We start from the raw sequence: 22,882 nt of genomic DNA on the forward strand, positions 1-22,882 counted from the left end.
CAAAGTAGGAATTTATAAATATAAATACAAAATAACATTTTATAAATTCTTACTTTAGAAATAAAACCAGTCTGGCTCCAGGATGAGACACAAACAGACTTGAAACATGGCCTCACACCTGAAATGCATCATCTGACCCAAGGTGTCATTTTTATTCCGATAAAAGTTGAAGTTATCTTGGGGCAAGGATTTACATATTAATCAATTGAAACCCGCGCCTCCATTCATACTGCTAAAAGATTTGATAGCCATCTAGGTTTGTTCAATACATAAGTTGTATGACCCTTTGATCTTTTACCATAAATTCTGTGTCCGCTGTATTCTCTCTCACTAGTTGCTGGAGGAAGGAGTGGGTGGTCTGAAAGCTTGTGGTTTCAAATAAACCTGTAGGACTATAACCCGGTGTCATGTGATTGTTGACAAAGTTCTGGCCAGAGACTCTCCCTCTAACCGCCTGCTCATCTTTACAGTAAGTGCACAAACAAAAGGCATTGAGCATGTTCCTTCCCATATGTCCACAACCGCATTTGTGTACGTGGGCCTGCGTGTGTGTGGGGGACAAAAGGGCCTATATTAAAGGCTTGGAGGATGAGTAGAGTTCCGGAGGGTCTGATGGGAATCATGAGTAAGCGAAAAGACAGTTAGTTCATGGATCTAGCATCATTACATTCTTTTAATTGTTGAATTTCCATAAATTCTGGAAATTGGCCGAGTGGGATTAAATTTGAAATGATAGAAAAATGGAGCATACACCATCCCTTCAGAGTATGGATTGGTTGCAATACCTCGCCCTGCCCCAAGCTACCCAATCATGGTCTCTTACAACTGGAAGGGACAGGTTGGGAGTTCAGTATTCTTATTTTAAATAACAACCTTCCATCTAACCTAAACGGACATTTATTTCGTTTTAAAACTTCCCCCATGATGGTCCCTTCTTTGCTCTACTGTAGTACGATATGGAATTTTAAATGTTTTTTAATTTTAAAAATGTCTCCAACTTGCTGGGTAAAAAAAAGCTGTTCTAATGAACGTAAGGCTGGTACAACGTTATGAACTTTGCACTCCAAATTTTCTTCTTTTGAAGCGATACAGCAGACAATTCTGCATAAGGAATAAAATGTGCTGACTCAAAACGTGTCAACTGCTTTCCTTTGTTCTCCTGAATGCTAACATAGTTTTATTAGAGTAGCTCTGTCTCGTTCGACTTGCACACTAGTCTATTGTCCAAAAATGAAAATGCACCTATAAAAATAACGCCTTTAAACATCTGACACTCAGGTCAATAGTCACAGTCATGCTGCCAGAAACCTGCAAAGACTTTTAATGTGACTATGCTAGAAATTTTTTCCATGCTAGAAATATCAATCAGTTCAGGATGTGATCTACTTTGGTAGTCTAGCCTGTTTATGGACAGAAATGGTGAAACATTTTTGTGGACACAGCAGGATGTGGAGGATTATTTTCCTCAACTCAGGTCTACAAAATTTAAATTATTTGGATAACTAGAAGATGCAAAGATATTTTTAAAAATAAACTTAAAGGCACATGTATTGAGATCAGGTCAGAAACTGTAGGCCATTTTTAGCAAGAGTTTATGTGAGGTCAATCAACACTTATCCTCCTTCTGGATAGTGTGTCTACAATTGCCTTGTTTACTGAAAATATTAACGCTCCTTCTGACATTCATGTTCAATAATGAATCAACTAATTTTCAAATGTGATTAATCCTCAATGTTATGTTTTTCCATAAATCTTTCTTTTGTTTGGTATGATAGTATAGTAAACTTTGTTGTCTTCTGGCTGGACTAATTTCCTCAATTGTAGTTACCCATTTAGGTTCTTCAAAAGAAGTGCAACCACTTGGTTCCATCACATATACATAAATGATTTGGAGGAAGGTGGAGGTTGCCTCATTAGCTAGTTTGCAGATGACACTAAGATTGGTGGAGTAGCAGATAGTGAAGGGGACTGTCAAGAGAATACAGCAGAATAAAAATAGATTAGAGAGTTGGGCAGAGAAATGGCAGATGGAGTTCAATCCGAACAAATACAAGGTGATGCATTTTGGAAGATTCAATTCAAGAGCAAACTTATACAGTAAATGGAAAAATCCTGGGGAAAATTGATGTAGAGAGATTGGGTGTTCGGGTGCATTGTTCCCTTAAGGTGGCAATGCAGTCAGTAGAGTGGTCAAGGCGGCATATGGCATGCTTTCCTTCATCGAACAGGGTATTGAGCACAAGAGTTAGCGGGTCATGTTAAGTTGCGTAAGACTTCGGTTCGGCCACATTTGGATAGTACGTACAGTTCTGGTCGCCACATTACCAAAATGTGGAGAGGGTGCAGAGGAGGTTCACCAGGATGTTGCCTGGTATGCAGGGTATGCTGGTATGAGGAGAGGTTGAGTAGATTAGGATCATTTTCATTGGAAAGGAGGAGGTTGAGGGGGGAACCTGACTGAGGCCTACAAAATCCTGAAAGGTGTAGACAAGGTGGATCGCAAGAAAGATTTTCCCCAGAATGGAGGACTGAATTACTAGGGGTCACAAGTTCAAAGTGAGAGGGGAAACATTTAGGGGAGGTATATATGGAAAGTTCTTAACACAGAGTGGGATGGATGCCTGGAATACATTGCCGGTGAGGGGGGGGGGGGGAACGTTAGCATCGTTTAAGATGTATCTAGACAGATATATGAATGAGCAGGGAACAAAAGGACATAGATCCTTAGAAAATAGACAGCAGGTTTAGATAGAGGATCTGGATCGGCACAGGCTTGGAGGGCTGAAAGGACTGTTCCTGTGCTATAATGTTCTTTGCTTTCAGGTCTTAGCTGTGTGTAGACACAAGTTTAGGGGCTACCTATTTCCTTTCTTTCTTCTGCTCAATTTAAAATAAAAATAATGTGGGCAAAAACTTTTCATCAAACTCTTCAAGGAATCAATACAGAAGCAGACTATTTTATAAGTTTACTACTTTGTAGATGAAAAGAACATTTTCTCCATTCTCAAATGAGATGAGCCAATTGTGCACTTGTAATCTCTGACTTTGAAATCCAACTTAATAGTATTTCCTTTATGTGGCTCATATTTGTCAATGATTTGAAGATAAGTTCCATCTCTATCTTATTTTCTTGAATAAACACTATCCTTTCATAAATAATACATACTCTTAAGAACTTGGAAAAAATCCTCGATACTTTCTGAATTTTATTTGTTTTATCATTCCTTGTATAATGGCTTATGCTCGAAACGTCGAATTCTCTATTCCTGAGATGCTGCCTGGCCTGCTGTGCTTTGACCAGCAACACATTTGCAGCTGTGATCTCCAGCATCTGCAGACCTCATTTTTTACTTAATTTCTAAATTAGTCTAACTTGACTACTCCTTGCCAATAGTTTTAATTGCAAATTTATCAAAATGTATATTTTCAAAGTTTCATAATTTATTGATATCTAGAATTTCTCTATAATACAAACTTTACTTGAGTCTTTAATTTTCGTAATGCACCTTTTCTTTTGACGAGCATCAAATCTAAAATAACTGCAATGCACATTAGACTTGAAACAATTTTTGCATTAAGATTAATAATTTATTCAGATGAGGGGTAGATAAGAAAGTAAAAAGAGAATCTAATATGGTATCAACCCTCATACCTAATGGCAATAAAGCTAATATAATTGGCCTCTGGCATAAATAAACATAGAAACTGCTGGAGAAACTCAGCAGGTTTTGCAGCATCTGAGAGAGAGGGAAACAGAGTTGATGTTTCAATTCTAAAGAAGAGTCATACCAAACTCAAAACATAAACTGTTTTCCCCTCCACATATGCTACCAGACCTGCTGAGTTTCTCCAGCATTATCACTGGTTGTTTCTGACTTCCAATATCTGCAATATTTTGTGGTCTCTTTCATTAAATTGTGTTTAAAGTCTAGTTTTTAAACACATAAATACATTCACTTCTTTGGGAAACAAAAGTAAAGAATGAAAATTATGATTTGGATTTCTCTTTCTCTTTGTATTATTAATGAAAAAAAAAGGACGAGGCTGCTTATCAGTTATTATTTATACAGGTCACATTCTTACCTCCATGTCTTTCTTGTAGCAATCTTCAAATACGGCCATTGCAGCCAAAGATCCAGAACCTGTTTAAGAATAAAAACCACATATTTGCAAAGGTTAACAGAGAACACATTATTACTTATATATACACATGTACTGTAGTTAATATTGCATTGTTAAAGATTATTGCTACACAGATTGGATGGATTGAAGACAGATGAACACAACTGGTTTTCCTTTCCTCTGTTCCCCGGCTGAGCTAACAATAAAGCAATCCCAAATTATTCAAACTTTCTATATTTTTTCCAATTTGTTTCAGAATTGACTTCCAAATCAAATTAATTCCAGTTCTATTTACCGTCCAGAGGGTTACAGAAGCAGATGCAGTAGCAAGTTTGTTTTGTGTTGGTTACCATACCATACATTATCTTGAAAATAAAATCATACTGCCAGTTGGTGGGAATGCACCTCTCTGATGATAAATTAGCCCTTTCAGGTATAAAATCTAGCAACAGTACTGGAAGAATGTATAAGTTTAGAAGATATTTTTGAGAACAATATTATCAATGGCTCAATTCTACTATAGAATTCAGGAGCAAACTGAACATTTTAAGAAAGAAAACCAAGGCCAGAATTAAAGTAGTTCTGATGTTGGGTTAAAATGACTAAAAGAATGACTGCTGAAATACTCAAGGTTCAGTATGCTTTCCTTCAAACTACCCAAATCTCAGAGTCTGGTTTAAACCCATTCCAGAAATTGGACATATAGTCCGGACTGCTATGATCAATGCAATACTGAAGGGATGCTGCGTTTATAGCGATGTTGTCTTTTGAATGAGTTGGCAAACAGCGTCTCATCAACTATTCAAATGTATATAAAAGATTCCATATTCAGTGAAACAGTCCAACATTCCTCCTCAATCATCACTTCCAACGCAGTTATATCTCATCCTTCTCATTTTTTGCTTGCAGGTGCATTGAAGGTTACAACCACATTTACTACTGTAATAATGATTACACTTACAGCAAGTCAAAGGCTGTGAGGTGCTTTGGAATAGCTGAGGACATGACAAGGCACTACAGAGATGGAAGGTTTTGATCTTATGTTAAAATTGATTTACAATACAATCTCTTATTCCTTTCCTTACCAGGCAACCCATGCACACAATTATTGAAGTCATTAGGGAAACAATCTGAGTTTAGCTTTCGGAATGTGAAGATGGAGCTCACAAAAAAAAAGTCCAGGATTGGAAAGTCAATGTATGTGATCACCTCACAGCAATGTATTTGACCAAACTGTGGAAAAACTGTATGCAGGCCAGCAAATAAACCGATTGCCTTCAGAGTACCTGTCACAAACACTATTTACAGTTAGCAAACTCTGGATTGCAAGTTAACAACAATTTATGTTCATCTACAATCTTTAGGATAAACTCTAGTATGATAGAGAAATGGGATTTGCTTCAAGCTGAGACTCAAGCAGAATTTTGGTTGACTTCATATTTTACGTATCACTGAATGCGGAAGAACTGGCAGTGAAATAGACAGGGCTAGAAGCAACAAAAGCATGGGGTCAGCAGCAAATGAGCCACAGAGGAGTGGCGTCAACAAATGATGCAGAGGTTACCATCAAGACAGCTCACTGGACAAATTCCATCTTGTTCTATTCATTTGTTGCATATTAAAATGCTCTGCTTTGAGATCTTTCACTGAGATCTGTTGATCAACATTTTATAAGCTGCACCCCTCCATTTGGGCTGCCAAAAATAAGGAAAAGATCACTAAACTCTCCAAATTGATTGCAACATTTTAAAATGGTATAAAAATAGGTTATTTGTCAATTTCAAAAGGTCAATGAATATCCAATGAGATGGGACAGCAACTACATGTGGTGTAATCTTACCAACATCTAATGCTCCCATATAACATCTATGTAACAGCTTCTATATTAGGCATTAAAAGCAATTCAGCATCATTTTGAAAATGAGAAATGTTAACAATTTGTGCCACACAGAGCAAAGCATGGGGCTTTAAAACACATCATCCCATCTGCTATATAGTTACTAAATGGTTTAGAAACTTCTATTTCTGCTGAAAAATGCATTTGGTGTCTATTTTTCAATCCAATTAAAATAACTTTTTGGCATTTATTACTGTTTTAAGTAACTCTACATACTACCTCTCATTTAGCAGGCCTGCACAAGGAACAGCATTTCCCATTTAAAGTGATTTGTGAACACTGGCCGACCTCCACAATGGATTTGAATTGAAAAGAGGTAGCGATTAAAGGCTTTTGAATGAGATGTCCTGCTGACTTTATCAATTCTGGTGAATATGTAATGGCATAATACAACTTGACAGTTATAATGTTGAGAAAAAAATACTGACTTTCTCATCAGCAACATTTAAGCAGTCCGATTATAGATCAAATACACTGCCTAGAAGCACCAGATTTACAAGAAATAAATTGATCAGTCTGCTGAATAGTCATATTCAATCTGACAGATAACCCTTGGATAAAATATCTTTAAATTCAGCACGATTAGAATGGAGCAATTTTCTGTAACAAAATACATTGCCTGAAGCAGCAGGAAACCGAAAGGGTATGTAATAAGCAACAACAGCCTACTGGAGATTTAAAGCATGTATCAAAACACTTAATTTTCTGGTTGCATATCTACTGGAATGAACGAAAGGGAAGCAGTATCAGCTTAGCTCAGTTGACAAAAAAAAATCTTGCCCAAGTCAAAAAGCAATGAGTTCAACCCTGTTATGAATGTGAACAAATATTCTGGGTTTGAAATTAAGTGACATGTTGAGGGAAGTGTTGCATTGCCATCTTCCGGATGAAATGTTAAATTCCTGCTTCCCTAGGTAAACCTAAATGATGGCACAACCAACATTCGTACCTCAACTCATACAACTAGCCAGAGATTATACGATCTGCTTTGTGCACAATGGCTACTGCATTTCCTTTCCTTAAAACAATGATTGCCTTTCTTAAAATAAAAGTGTTTAGTAGTTATAAAGTTAAGAAACCTTTAAGGTTTCCTAAAAATGTGATAACACACTGTATACATAATTGTTTTCCCCTTCTTTCTCGCCTCTGAGAGATACACTCAGTCTCAATACCTCAACCTGGTACATGTTCTTCAATACTCGACGAAAAGAAACACAGGGTGTTACGATCTGTGATGACACTGCCACATTTATGTTACAGTCTGACGAGGGACCAGTAACATTTTCTTTAAAGTAGACAAAGTTTGAGATCCGAGGTACTTATCAACAGAATAATAGCAAAAGCTTTAATGATATTTTTCATAAAATCTTTACTATACAAAATTAGAATCACAAAACAATCTACTCTGTACATGCACATATACAACCCATACTAGTAATATGCAGAATTAATGTGAGAATGTGGGCAGCACCATGGCTCAGTGGTTAGCACTGCTGCCTTACAGAGCCAGGGACCCGGGTTCAGTTCCACCCTCGGGCGACTGTCTGTGGAATTTGCACATTCTCCCCATGTCTGCATGGGTTTCCTCCAGATGCTCTGGTTTCCTCCTACATTCCAAAAGATGTGAAGGTTAGGTGCATTGCCCATGCTAAACTGCCCATAGTATTAGATGCATTAGTCAGGGGAAAATGTAGGGAAATGAGTCTGGGAGGATTACTCTTCCGACAGTCAGTGTGGATTGTTTCCACACTGTAGTGAATCTAATCTAACAATATGGCTAACAGATAAACCGTGGCTTAATGTCCCACACAGCATATAAAAGCACTAATTATGGTCAAGAAAGATTCCAATGACTTCTCTGAGAAGGACAACATTGTGGGTGACTAAAACTCTTTGAAACCTTGTCTCCTTCACGATAAATGAGAATTCCTCCCTTCCAGAGATCGAACATTGATACTCTTTGCAAAGACCCTTCATCAAGTCCAACCCAATGAAAGATCGCAATCCCCTGGATTCCCGAGACTGCACTCCAGTAGCTACTCTCAAGAACAATTCCAGCTCTTTTACTCAGAGTTAGGTTCGCCTAACAACTGTACAAATTCTTCAGAACAGAACATTGAAACTGTCCACTTCGTTGGATTCCAAATCTTCAGAGTAGATCCCTGTCTCAGATAGTGATTGATAATTGACAGTTATGTCTTGGGTGAAGACATGAGCAGACCAATTGGCAAGTGCAAATTCAATAATTCTCTATAGTCCTTTTGTGGAATAACACAACAACAAACTTATATTCTATCTAGACTAGATTCAGATTGGATACTGGTTTATAACAAAGGAGGACCTAGGTCAATAGAAAAAAACAAACTACAAATATTGGAAATCTTAAATAAAAGCAGCAAATGCTGGAAACTTTCATAATTGGCAGGATCGGAGGACAGAGGAAACAGAGGATGAAGTCTTCCTAACCCCCGAACTCCTTGGGCAAATGTTGAGAGTCATTGGTAAAATATGGTCAGAACAGGAAAATGAGATCCTCAATGTTGAAAAAAAAGTCCAATTTTACACCAGAGGCTTTGACAGTGAAATAAGATTCTTGCTAGTATGTAGCAAGAGGCCTATTGTATGGATTAATGTCCCATTATTACCAATCCCACCCCATTTATATGCAGCTTGCTATTTTCCCAGGCAGTGGAGAGAAACTTGACAGTGTCATTTTCTAACTGGAGAGTAAGAGCACATGGATCCAGCTCACAACTTGCTTCTTCAGGCCTATGGCTTGGATAGCGGTCCCCAACAAGTCAAGGAATGATCCTTGGCCAGTGACTGCTAGCATTCTTTACTTAAAGAAGGTTGTATTGGGCATGCACGAGCCTCACTTATCACCATGGCACAACTCTGACTCACTTAGAATACCAAATCATCACCTCATTACCACACTTTAGAACTCACCAACTTTCATTGAAATGTTGCTCACTTTGCCCAGAGAGATAAAAACCCATTCATGCATCAACCAACATCCTTCTTAAGGCACTTAGCTTGTTTCTCTTAGTGCTCATTCACTTTGCATCAACTTGAAAGCTCACAGCATCTCTTCCTTACCTTGCCTTGCCTTGCAGTACAGACAAAGCCAGGCAACTGGTCATGGTTGCCAGCAGTCATCAGTTAAGGGTATGGCCATGTGGCTGCATGGCACTGTGCTACATCTGTGTCACAACTGCAACATGTACCAGCAGCAAATACAGTGCCCTCAACCAATTTAGCAGATCTCAAAGGCAAAGGAGAGCTTTCCTCAATTAAGTCGAGGGGAACAGTTGTCAGTCAAGAATATCATCCAATCTCAGTTCAAGGGTTTGGACACAGTCAGTAGGTTGCTTGGGCATTCACGACCAGTGGGCCACAGTCCATCATGTAGGTCCAATGCAGCCAGTCCAGGGACTAGCAGTCATGAAGTTGCAGAAATCAGTCAGGGGTCTCGTCACTCGGAACGTGGTCCCATTTTTCCCAAAGGGTGGGGAAGGGTTCCGATCAGTCCTTGGGGTCTGTTCATTGAAAGTCATAGGGGCTTACAGGGGCCACTGCAGTAGGGAAGTTGGAGAAGTCAATTATGGATATTGATGGCAGCATTTTGGGATGGGAGGGCTTATCTACTGCTATTTACTTTGCCAAATGTTGTGTTGCCTTCAATCGGCTGAACTGCAAATTCACAATGGAATAGAAAAATGACTGCCACTGCACCTAGAGTGGATGAAGAGAGGTTTTTTGGGCCCATGCAAGGAAGCAGATTCTATTCATGAGTGACGTGAAGTCCTCCAAGGGGCAATTGCATTAATCAGGCGTCAAAACAGTGCAGATTTAGAACAAAGAACATAGAAAAATACAGCGCAGTAAAGGCCCTTCGGCCCTCGATGTTGTGCCGACCGAAGCCTACCTAACCTACACTAGCCCAATAACCTCCATATGTTTATCTAATGCCCGCTTGAATGACCATAAAGAGGGAGAGTCCACCACTGATACTGGCAGGGCATTCCATGAACTCTCAACCCGCTGAGTAAAGAATCTACCCCTAACATCTGTCCTATACTAACCTCCCCTTAATTTAAAGCTGTGCCCCCTAGTAACAGCTGACTCATACGTGGAAAAAGGTTCTCACTGTCAACCCTATCTAAACCCTTAATCATCTTGTACACCTCCCCAAATCTCCCCTAAACCTTCTTTTCTCCAATGAGAACAGCCCCAAGTGCCTCAGCCTTTCCTCATACGATCTTCCTACCATGCCAAGCAACATCCTGGTAAACCTCCTCTGCACCCGTTCCAGTGCCTCCACATCCTTCCTATAGTATGGCGACCAAAACTGCACACAATACTCCAGATGAGGCCGCACCAGAGTCTTATACAACTGCAACATGACCTCGGGACTCCGGAACTCAATTCCTCTACCAATAAAGACCAGTATGCCATATGCCTTCTTCACAGCACTATTTACCTGGGTGGCAACTTTCAGAGATCTGTGTACATGGACACCAAGATCCCTCTGCTCATCCACACTACCAAGTAGCCTACCATTAGCCCAGTAATCCATCTTCTTGTTACTCCTACCAAAGTGAATGACTTCACACTTAGCTACATTGAACTCCATTTGCCACCTTTCTGCCCAGCTCTGCAACTTATCTATATCCCGCTGTAACCTGCCACATCCTTCTTCGCTGTTCACCACTCCACCGACTTTCGTATCATCCGCAAACTTGCTCACCCAGCCTTCAAGTCCCTCCTCCAGGTCATTTATAAAAATGACAAACAGCAATAGTCCCAAAACAGATCCTTGTGGAACACCGCTAGTAACTGCACTCCAAGATGAACCTTTACCATCAACTACCAGCCTCTGTCTCCTTCCAGCCAGCCAATTCCTAATCCAAACCTCCAACTCACCCTCAATGCCATACCTCCGTAATTTTTGCAGTAGCCTACCCTGGGGGTACCTTATCGAACGCCTTGCTAAAATCCATTTACACCACATCTACTGCTTTACCCTCGTCTACTTCCTTGGTCACCTTCTCAAAGAACTCAATAAGGTTTGTGAGGCACGACCTGCCCTTCACAAAACCATGCTGACTATCCTTGATCACATTATTCCTATCCAGATGTTCATAAATCCTATCCCTTACCATTCTAAGACTTTGCCCACAACAGAAGTGAGACTCACTGGCCTATAGTTACTAGGGCTGTCCCTACTCCCCTTCTTGAACAAGGGGACCACATTCACTATCCTCCAGTCTTCTGGCACTATACCTGTAGACAACGATGACATAAAAATCAAGGCCAATGGCTCCGCTATCTCCTCCCTAGCTTCCCAGAGGATCCCAGGATAAATGCCATCAGGCCCAAGGGACTTATCTATTTTCACCCTTTCCAGTATTCCCCGGACCTCTTCCCTAAATACCTCAAAGCCATCCATTCTAATCACTTGTGACTCAATATTCACATCAGCAACAATGTCCTGTTCCTGAGTGAATACTGACGAAAAGTATTGATTTAGTGTCTCTCCAATCTCTTCCGCCTCCACGCACAACTTCCCACTACTATCCTTGACTGGACCGATACCTACCCTAGTCATCCTTTTATTCCTGACATACCTATAGAAAGCCTTTGGGTTTTCCCTAATCCTACCAACCAAGGTCTTTACATGTCCCCTTCTCGCTGCTCTTAGCTCTCTCTTTAGATCCTTCCTGGCTACCTTATAACTCTCAATCGCCCCAACTGAACCTTCATGCCTCATCTTTACATAGGCCGCCCTCTTCCCTTTTATAAGGGATTCCAAATCCTTATTAAACCACGGCTCCCTGACAAGACCCTTTCCTCCCTGCCTGACTGGTACATACTTATCAAGAACACCCAATAGCTGCTCCTTGAACAAGCTCCACATATCATTTGTGTCCTTCCCTTGAAGCCTATTTTTCCAATCCACACATCCTAAGTCATGCCTCACCGCATCATAATTTCCCTGCCCCCAGCTATAACTCCTGCCCTGCAGTGCACATTTATCCCTCTCCATCACTAGAGTAAAAGTCACCGAGTTGTGGTCACTGTCCCCGAAGTGCTCACCTACCTCCAAGTCTAACACCTGGCCTGGTTCATTACCTAGAACCAAATCCAGTATGGCCTCACCTCTTGTTGGCCTGTCTACATATTGTGTCAGGAAACCCTCCTGCACACATTGGACAAACACCAACCTATCTAACGAACTCGAGCTATAGATTTCCCAGTCAATATCTATAATCATAGAAATCTGCATGAAACACAAGCAGTGATCAACTGTATCAAATACAAATCCTGGCAATAAGCAATCTTGACCATGTCACTGATCAATACAATTGACCAACGAACATAATTGTCTCTGTGAAGCAGAAACAATCACAGGCAAACTTAGAATATCACCTGTTGGCCACAATTCACAAAAACTATCCAAAATCTCTCAGGCTGCACAAGGGCTGACAGCTGATTTCTTCTTGCTTTCTATTTATAGTACAAGTACACAATCCTTTAACCAAAACCCCCCCATGGGACCAGCTGGCTTTTGGAATCCGGAATTTTTCGGATTTTGGAATAAGTGACAATTTGATGGTGAAATTAAATAAATCTTACTGAACAGCAGATGCACCAGTGAGTACGACAAGCCCTGAGACAGAACTGACACCTGCCAGTGCTGGGCCACCCCACCACGTGAAATCTGAGTGAATTGGATCGAATGGGTGTAGAGTTAGGTTAACTGTTTGCACTCCAAATAAATTGTTATGGATAAAAAGACTTAACGAAAACCTTCGGATTTTGGATAAAGGATTGTATTTGATATTCAATGCTCTATTGTCATTGTGGTCAAGGTACAAGGAAGGCACAAAGAAACTGAGGAGAAACAAATGCTTCAGCAAGCCTGGGGCCAGCAACAACCTCTAGTAGCTGCTGAATAGGACAGGATGGATGGTGCAGGTTCCAGGATTTAGATGTTTCAGTAAGAACAGAGAAGACAGTAAAAGAGGGGGAGGTTTGGCATTGTTGGTCAAGGACAATATTACAATTGCAGAAAGGATGTTTGGGGACTTGTCAACTGAGGTAGTATGGGCTGAAGTTAGAAACAGGAAAGGAGAGGTCACCCTGTTGGGAGTTTTCTATAGCCCTCCGAATAGTTCCAGAGATGTAGAGGAAAGGATAGCAAAGATGATTCTCGATAGGAGTGGGAGAGTCAGGGTGGTTGTCATGGGGGACTTCTACTTTCCAAATATTGACTGGGAACACTATAGCACGAGTACTATAGATGGGTCAGTTTTTGTCCAGTGTGTGCAGGTGGGCTTCCTGACACAGTAAGTAGATAGGCCAACAAGGGGCGAAGCGACATTAGATTTGGTACTGGGAATTGAGCCCAGCCAGGTATTAGACTTGGAAGTAGGTGAGCACTTTGGTGATAGCGATCACAATTCATTTATGTTTACTTTACTGATAGAAAGGGATAGGTGTATACCACTGGGCAAGAGTTACAGCTGGGGGAAAGGCAATTATGTTGCGATTAGGCAAGATTTAGGAAGCATAGGATAGGGAAGGAAACTGCAGGGGATGGGCACATTAGAAATGTGGAGTTTATCAAGGAAAAGCTCATGTGACTCCTAGATAAGTATGTACCTGTCAGGCAGGGAGGAGGTTGTAGAGCACGGGAGTCGTGGTTTACGAAGCAAGTGGAATCTCTGGTCAAGAGGAAGAAGGCGACTTATGTTAGGATAGATGTGAAGGCTCAGTTAGGGCATTTGAGGGCTGCAAGGTAGCCAGGAAAGACCTAAAGAGACAGCTCAGAAAAGCGAGGAGGAGACATGAGAAGTTGTTGGCGGATAGGATCAGGGTAAACCCTAAGGCTTTTTATAGGTATTTGAGGAATAAAAGAGTGACGTGAGTAAGATTAGGGCCAATCAAGGATAGTAGTGGGAAGTTGTGTGTGGAGTCTGAGGAGATAGGGGAAGCACAAAATGAATATTTTTCGACAGTATTCACTCTAGAAAACGACAATGTTGTCGAGGAGAATACTTAGATACAGACTACTAGACTAGGTGTGATTGAGGTTCACAAGGAGGAGGTATTAGAAATCCTGCAGAGTATGAAAATAGATAAGTCTCCTGGCCAGAAGGGATTTATCCTAAGATCATCTGGGAAGCTAGGGAGAAGAGTGCCGAGCCTTTGGCATTGATCTTTAAATCATCATTGTCTACAGGAATAGTGCCAGAAGACTGGAGGATAGCAAATGTGGTTCCCCTGTTCAAGAAGGGGAGTAGAGACAATCCTGGTAATTATAAACCAGTGAGCCTTACTTCAGTTGTTGGTAAAGTGTTGGAAAAGGTTATAAGAGATAGGATTTATAATCATCTAGAAAAGAATAATTTGATTAGGGATAATCAGCAGAGTTTTGTGAAGGGGAGGCCGTGCATCACAAACCTTATTGAGTTCTTTGAGAAGGTGACCAAACATGAGAATAAACCAGTTGATATGGTGTATATGGATTTCAGCAAGGCGTTCGATAAGGTTCCCCACAGTAGGCTATTGTACAAAATGCGGAGGAATGGGATTGTGGGAGATATAGCAGTTTGGATCAGTATTTGGCTTGCTGAAAGAAGACAGAGGGTGGTGGTTGATGGTAAATGTTCATCCTGCAGTCCAGTTACTAGTGGTGTACCGCAAGGGTCAGTGTTGGGTCCACTGCTGTTTGTCATTTTTATAAACGACCTGGATGAGGGCATAGAAGGGTGGGTTAGTAAATTTGTAGATGACACTAAGGTCAGTGGAGTTGTGGATAGTGACGAAGGATGTTGTAGATTGCAGAGAGACATAGATAAGCTGCAGAGCTGGGCTGAGAGGTGGCAAATGGAGTTTAATGCGGACAAGTGTGAGGTGATTCACTTTAGTCGAAGTAACCGGAATGCAAAGTACTGGGCTAATGGTAAGATTCTTGATAGTGTAGATGAGCAGAGAGATCTCGGTGTCCAGGTACACAGATCCTTGAAAGTTGCCACCCAGGTTGACAGGGTTGTTAAGAAGGCATACAATGTTTTAGCTTTTATTAATAGAGGGATAGAGTTCCGGAACCATGAGGTTATGCTACAGCTGTACAAAACTCTGGTGCGGCCGCACTTGGAGTTTGTGTACAGTTCTGGTCACCGCATTATAAGAAGGATGTGGAAGCTTTGGAAAGGGTGCGGAGGAGAATTACTAGGATGTTGCCTGGTATGGAGGGAAGGTCTTCTGAGGAAAGGCTGAGGGACTTGAGGCTATTTTCGTTAGAGAGAAGAAGGTTGTGAGGTGACTTAATAGAGACATATAAGATAATCAGAGGGTTAGATGGGGTGGACAGGGAGAGCATTTTTCCAAGAATGGTATTGGCGAGCACGAGGGGGCATAGCTTTAAATTGAGGGGTGATCGATATAGGACAGATGTCAGAGGTAGTTTCTTTACTCAGAGAATAGTAAGGGTATGGAATGCTTTGCCTGCAATGGTAGTAGATTTGCCAACTTTAAGTACATTTAAGTCGTCATTGGACAAGCATATGGACATACATGGAATAGATGGGCTTCAGATTGGTATGACAGGTCGGCGCAACATCGAGGGCCAAAGAGCCTGTACTGCTCTGTAATGTTCTATGTTCTATGAATAGCTGCAACACAAAGAGGTGGCAGCTAAAGGTCCTTTCAAGGTGTGGCGGTGGTACAGGAGGTCCAGAGTCCATGGTCCTTAAAGCCATTTCTCCCAGATAAGCAAGGTGCATTACCGCTCTCGACAGAGGATGTCCTTACTCACCATCACAGAACCATATCATGCCTTACAGCAGGCTTTAAGAAGGGGTGGGTGGCTATCCAGGTGGCAGCTGAACTAAATTTTTATACAACTGCCCACTTCCAAGGATCCATTGGGGACCTGTGAGCGATCTCACAATTCTCAACACATGAAGGTATGGCAGCTATTGTTGATAAAATTTGTACCACATCATGTTTCATCTCATTTTCCCATGACTTGGTTAGTGCTACAACCACACAGCAGTATTTGAATGTCTAAGTTGTAGCCGACTTCCCCAGGTGCAGGGCATTACAGTCAGTGCAACATGTAGAAAGTACCATATTTAATGTGACAGACTTTACAAAAGGATTCATGGTCCACTATTATCATCAGTGACACATCTTAAAGATCTCCTCCAAGAACTCTGAAAGCTGCCCATATCTTTGATAACGCTCAGGTTTCTGCTTCAAGGGCCAGATATCTTACAAGGATGCCTAACTGGCTGAAAAGGGCTACCCTTTGCAACCATAGTTGATGACTCTGTTAGACAACCCCCTGACTGATACATTACAGCTCATTCTTCAAAACAGCTACTCAGAGCAGACAATAGGCCGCCTGAAGGTGAGGTTTCAGTGTGTGTATCAGTCTGTGGCAGGCAGCATGTGCCATGCAATGTTAGCATGCTGTGCATAGCTACAGCATGCAAACAGGGACTTTGAAAGATGTTGAAGACTTGGTAGAGTAACAGCAATCTTTCAAGTCAGACGACTGGGACATTGAGGAGGAGGAACATTCCTTCACCATAATACAGTACTGGATGCAACAAGCCAGGAAGGGCTTAAAAATCTTGCTTCCAATGGATGAGCGTTGTGCGAAGTAATCATTCTTTTGGCTAAATTGAAAGTCAAACATCACATCTATTTCGAGAAGGAAATGGAGCTGTTTGTTTGTTGCTTCTTTGCATTGTTAATGTTAATAATTATTTGAAGGTTTTCCAACATATGATGCCCCCACACTGACTAATGGCGAAGTGTTAGGCAATGTCAGATATTCGGCATAGTATAGTACTCCTTCAGACAGGACTCTAACATGGCATGGCATTAGAGGTAGGTAGCCTATACAGGTTGTAGCTATTATGACAATTGATCAGTCAAGTGATGTATAAAGGCACTGCATTTACAAATGCAAGATTTTATTTTGAATCAAGTATCATCCATGCCACCTATGTGCTATCAAAGGTTTTAAAAAAGAAAAAGTCCCTTCAACTGTGTAGGATTATTTCTAGCTGGCAATTTCTAACCTGGTACACAGCTGAGCTTTAAATATGCACTGGTAGCACAAATCCCAGAAGGTCTCAGCAGTGCCACTGGTGGGCGCATGTTAGCGCGAGTATGTCACAATAGGGCGTGGTACATATACACTGAGGTGACAGAAACTCTCCATGAAACTCCAATATTGACACTTTCCTAATTTTTGGTAATTTTCAGTCAGTTCAATAAATATTTAGCAAATTCCAATTTTGGCAAAATGCAGAGATTTTACCAATCCAACATCTAGGTAGGTTTTCCAAAAGAAAATATATTCATAAGTGAATATGCCATGTAACTATTTCAAAAGGAGAAAGGTGGTTTTCTTATGACAACCAACATCACCAAAAGCAAAATATTTACTCATTCTCAACTGCAGTTTGTGACGCCCTGATGTGCACCAATGGATTGCCACATTTCCCTACATAACATTTACAGCAGTTCAAAGTAGTAATCCACTGGGTGCAAAGCACTTCTGACATCTTGAAATGATTAAAAATAAAGTGTTATACAAATGCAAAGCCTCAATCTATAACATTATTGCATTTCATATTCGTATAATGTATTTTCCATGTGTAAATACTGAGAAGTAAACTTTTATATAAACATACTGAAGAACACAAGTGCATTTAAGAACATCAAAAAGCTATTGCCGTATCTGAATTTAACTAAAACAAAAATTAGGGTTATTAATAATAATGTTTAAAATTGAGTTTGAAGTTCAAAATAATTTGCCAAACTATACACTGAGCTAATAGTGTCTCATTAAAAGTCGACTCTCAAATTAAGGCCCTCTGCAGAGATATTTGTATCAGGTGCCAGAGGACTGGAGGGTGGCCAATGGTGTGCCTTTATTTAAGAAAGGTTTAAAGAAGAAGCCTGAGATCTACAGATCGGAGAGTCTGAGATTGGTGGTGGGTAAGTTGTTGAAGGTTATTCTGAAAGATAGCATTTACATGCATTTGGAAATGCAAGGATTAATTAAGGATTGTCAGCATGGACTAGTGCAAGAGAAATTGTCTCACTCAAACTTGATTGTATTTTTTGAGGAAATAACCAAAAAGATTGATGAGGACAGAGAGGTAGATGTAGTTTACATGGACTTTACCTGAAAATGTGTTTCTGGAAAAGCGCAGCAGGTCTGGCAGCATCCAAGAAGCAGGAAAATTGACATTTCAGGCATGAGCCCTTCTTCAAGAATAATTCCTGAGGAAGCGCTCATGCCCGAAACGTTGATTCTCCTGTTCCTTGGATGCTGCCTGACCTGCTGTGCTTTTCCAGCAACACGTTTTCAGCTCTAATCTCCAGCATCTGCAGTCCTCACTTTCTCCTACATGGACTTTAGCAAAGCTTTTGACAAGGTTTTGCACAGTAGACTAATTAGTAAAGTTAGATCACATCGGTTTCAGGGAAAGCCTGCCAAGTGGATGCAAACATGGCTTGATGCTAAGAGGCCTGTGATCAGTGATATTCCATGGGGATTTATACTGGGTCCACTTTTGTTTGCCATCTATATAAACAATTTGGGTGAAAATTTAGGAGGCATAGTTAGTAAGTTTGCATAAGACACTAATATTGGTGGTATAGTGGGCAGTGAAGGCTATCAAAGGTTACAAAGAGATTTTAATCAATTGAGTCAATGGTCTGAGGAGTGGCAGATTGTTTAATTTAGATAAATGAGGGGTATTGCATTTTGGTAAAACAACCAAGGGCAGGACTCAATTAAAGGTCGGGGCCTGTGTAGTGTTGTAGAACAGAGAGATACCTAAGAGCTAAGTACATAGTTCTTTGAAATTTGTGTTATATGCTAATCAGGCGTTTAGCACGCTTGCCTTCATTACTCAGATTTTTGAGTATAGAAGTTGGGATATCAGGTGACATAGGACGTTGGTGAGTCCTCTTCTGGAGTATTGTGTACAATTCTGGTTGCCCTGCTATAGGAATGCTATTATTAAATTCAAGAAGGTTCAGACAAGATTTACCAAGAAATTGTCAAGAATAGAGGGCTTGAGTTAAAAAGATGGGCTGAATAGGGCTGGGACATTTTTCACGGGAACGTAGGAGGTTGAAGGGTGACCTTATAGAAGTTTATAAAATCATGAGGGGCATAGATAAGGTGAATAGCAAGGGTCTTTTCCCTAAGGTGGAGGTGTTTGCAATTAAAGTGCATATTTTTAAGGTGAAAAAAGAAAGAGTTAAAAAGAATATGAGGGGCAACTATTTCACACAGAGTGGTTCGTATGTGGAATGAACTGGTGGATGCTGGTACAACATTTAAAAGACATTTGGATAAATAAATGAATATAAAAGGGTTGGAGGGATATGGGCCACATGTAGGCAAATGAGACTAGATTGGTTTGGGAATATGGTTGGCATGGACGATGCTGTATGAGTCTTATGACTTTAAATTTGGAAAGCTTGATGAACATTTTAAATTTGCGTTAATATGAAGTTTTACTGAATGCCTTATAGTCTACTTCAACAATTTATATACAAATACAGACACATACTGTTTTATTCTTTTGTTCCAAAGTTTAACAATGATGGGCATAAAGTTAGTTTTGTAAAACATGGCAGCAGAGGAGATTTTTACTGTGATGGATGAACCAGACACCAAAGATACACTGGTTGTTAAAAATGGTGTAATGTTTGAATGAGTACGACAGAACTGACGTGCTTGATCAGTGACACAAGTTATGCTGCAAGCCAACATTCTGAAGTCTGACCTTTAAAGACCCTTGCTTTTGAATATTTAAGACATTTAGCTTTTAAAATGTACAAGCTAGCCTCATAAGTAGACTTTCAAGATGACTTGAAGAATTTCTATTTTCTTTATACACCTGCAAGTTCATGTATTAAATTTAAACAGTAACAGAAGGTCTTGAGGTTATGAGAGTCTCACTGTTTGAAATGCTGTCACCTTTTCAAGAACATTATAATTAGTTCCTTTAAACAGGATTTCTCATTTTTCCTAAATGCCTTTTGTGGCATTCTCCTAACCCTGCAGTAATGCTACACAGCAGTCCATTTTAAGTATCGAAGGCCCCATTTGCCACTTCAGCCTGTTCCTTATTCTGAAACCTGCCACAGTACAGGATCTGTGCAGCGGCGAAAGTACAACATTTAGGACCTTCTCATCCATCAGTGTCAGAATGGCGTGACAGAGTGCTTATTCACACTTACTCATTGTTATTCAATTTGCTGCTTGTTCTGTGTAAAAATTTGGTGCACTCCGCAGCCCCATCAATTGTGATCATTTTTCACCCAGGTTCCTGGCTGAGAGGCCTAGTCTCTAGGTGGTAATGCTTGCTCCGCAGGCCGACATTGCCAATGCACAAAAAGCTGATTTATGAATATGAAACAACTTCAGCGTCAGGGGAGTAAGTTTATCCACAAGAGATTGAAGAAGATCTCTTCTTGCTTTCCTATAGCTGAACTGCTGATCGCCTGCAACACTTTAATTTTATGCAAACGCTCCACATTTCATTACAAGTGTCTGCCAAGAGCATCCCTGGACAAGCCAAGCAATCAAACTATCTTGCACCGTTTGCTGAAAACCAAATTTATCTTTTGTCAGCACAAACAGTTTAATTTGATGATTTCACTCCAGAGTAAGCAGAGCATTTTTAATCTTTTGAGCAACTCTGGTCTCAGTTTCTAATGTAGCTTTTCTTTGCAATTGGCAAAGATATTTGAGAAAGGTACTATATACAAGCCTGCATTGTACAGCCAGCAAACGGCTCAGTAATAACTTTGACAATCCATATTTTCACAAATCCGGAATGGAAAAATTAAAATGGAAATATAACTTCAGTTATTTCCCAATTAAGACATACACTAAATAAAATGGTTTACAAAACCCATATAATAGAACTGAGTGAATTGCACATAAATCATTTTTGTGAACTACCACAGAAAACCTTCCAACAGTGACCCTTCACAGCAGATATCACCTAGCTTGTGAAATACCAATGTGAAAGGAGCCAATGTGTCTGTATGGATTGCATTAAAACAGCAGCATGGATTAGACACTTAAAGCGGTAAATAAACAATCCAGAGAAAGCCAAATGAATTGCCTTCTAAGTGAACTTATTGTATTTCCCTAACCTTACAAAGACACCCAGGATTGATCAAATTTAACATTATTCCTTCTTTTGCTTTTCTGGATTGCTGACTATTTACAAGTAAAACTACACAAGATTAGTCTTATAAGTAGCTGATTATTACAAGTTTAAACTATCGAAACTGCATTTGAATATTCCAAGTTTCTGTAATTTACATCACAGAATGCTTTCTATTAATACATGGCACCTTTAAGTAAATGGTACATTAATACAACAAGAGGGAACTAGGCTCAAAATAATGGCGAGAGCAGCAGGGTTTAAAAGATAAACTCTTTTATTAACTCTGAAGCAAGTGGACTTTGGTAAGGTGGCAGGAAAAGAAATGCATACACCTTTAACAGAGAATAACATCCAAGTCACAGAGAGATGCAAGGAAAATGAACATAGATTCAAAGAAGGCAAAATTACAGGAGGCGACACAAGCTCAAACAACGTGCATTTTTACTCGGATATGATAGGGACCAAACGTAAATCAGCAAGGATGTACACCCAAGTGTCCTGGCAAGATGGATCAGAAACTGGCTGAGTAATAGGACACAAAGTGTAAGGGAAGAAGGCTGTTTAAGTGATTGGAGGCCAGTGACTAGCGATGTACCACAAGGATCAGTATTGGGGCTCTTACCGTTTGTTATATACATAAATGATATAGGTGAAAATGTGGGTGGGGGGGAATGTTAAGCAAATTTGCAGATGTCACCAAGGTTTGTAAAGTGGTTAATACTGAAGATAATGGCTATAGACAATAGACAATAGGTGCAGGAGTAGGCCATTCAGCCCTTTGAGCCTGCACCACCATTCAATATGATCATGGCTGATCATTCCTAATCAGTATCCTGTTCCTGTTTTATCTCCATAACCCTTGCTTCCACTATCTTTGAGAGCTCTATCCAACTCTTTCTTAAATGAATCCAGAGACTGGGCCTCCACTGCCCTCTGGGGCAGAGCATTCCACACAGCCACCACTCTGGGTGAAGAGGTTTCTGTTTTTATCTGTGTCCTAAATGGTCTACCCCATATTTTTAAGCTGTGTCCTCTGGTTCGGCACTCACCCATCAGCGGAAATATGTTTCCTGCTGCCAGAGTGTCTAATCCTTTCATAATCTTATATGTCTCAATCAGATTCCCTCTCAGTCTTCTAAACTCAAGGGTATACAAGCCCAGTCGCTTCAGTCTTTCAGTGTAAGGTAATCCCTCCATTCCAAGAATTGACCTCATGAACCTACGCTGCACTCCCTCAATAGCCAGAATGTCTTTCCTCAAATTTGGAGACCAGAACTGCACATAGTACTCCAGGTGTGGTCTCACCAGGGCCCTGTACAGCTGCAGAAGAACCTCTTTGCTTCTATACTCAATTCCTCTTGTTATGAAGGCCAGCATGCTATTAGCCTTCTTCACTACCTGCTGTACCTGCATGCTTGCCTTCACTGACTGGTGTACAAGAATACCCAGATTTCTCTGTACTGCCCCTTTACCTAAATTGATTTCATTGAGGTAGTAATCTGCCTTCCTGTTCTTGCCACCGAAGTGGATAACCATACATTTATCCACATTAAACTGCATCTGCCATGTATCTGCCCACTCACCTAATTTGTCCAGGTCACCCTGTAATCTTCTAACATCTTCATCACAT

At 40.5% G+C, this 22,882-nt stretch overlaps 1 protein-coding gene across 1 annotated transcript in view; it reads right to left on the reverse strand.

Annotated features, from left to right (window-relative positions):
• psmb7 (proteasome 20S subunit beta 7) overlaps positions 1–22,882 on the reverse strand; it is a 64,159-nt gene that overhangs the window by 18,966 nt on the left and 22,311 nt on the right. Inside the window, exon 6 of the mRNA XM_060841072.1 lies at positions 4,084–4,142. Within this exon, the coding sequence (XP_060697055.1) occupies positions 4,084–4,142 (59 nt within the window). The remainder of the gene's footprint in view (positions 1–4,083; positions 4,143–22,882) is intronic.

This window comes from Hemiscyllium ocellatum, chromosome 21 (assembly GCF_020745735.1).
Source record: "Hemiscyllium ocellatum isolate sHemOce1 chromosome 21, sHemOce1.pat.X.cur, whole genome shotgun sequence".
NCBI classification, from domain to species: domain Eukaryota; kingdom Metazoa; phylum Chordata; class Chondrichthyes; order Orectolobiformes; family Hemiscylliidae; genus Hemiscyllium; species Hemiscyllium ocellatum.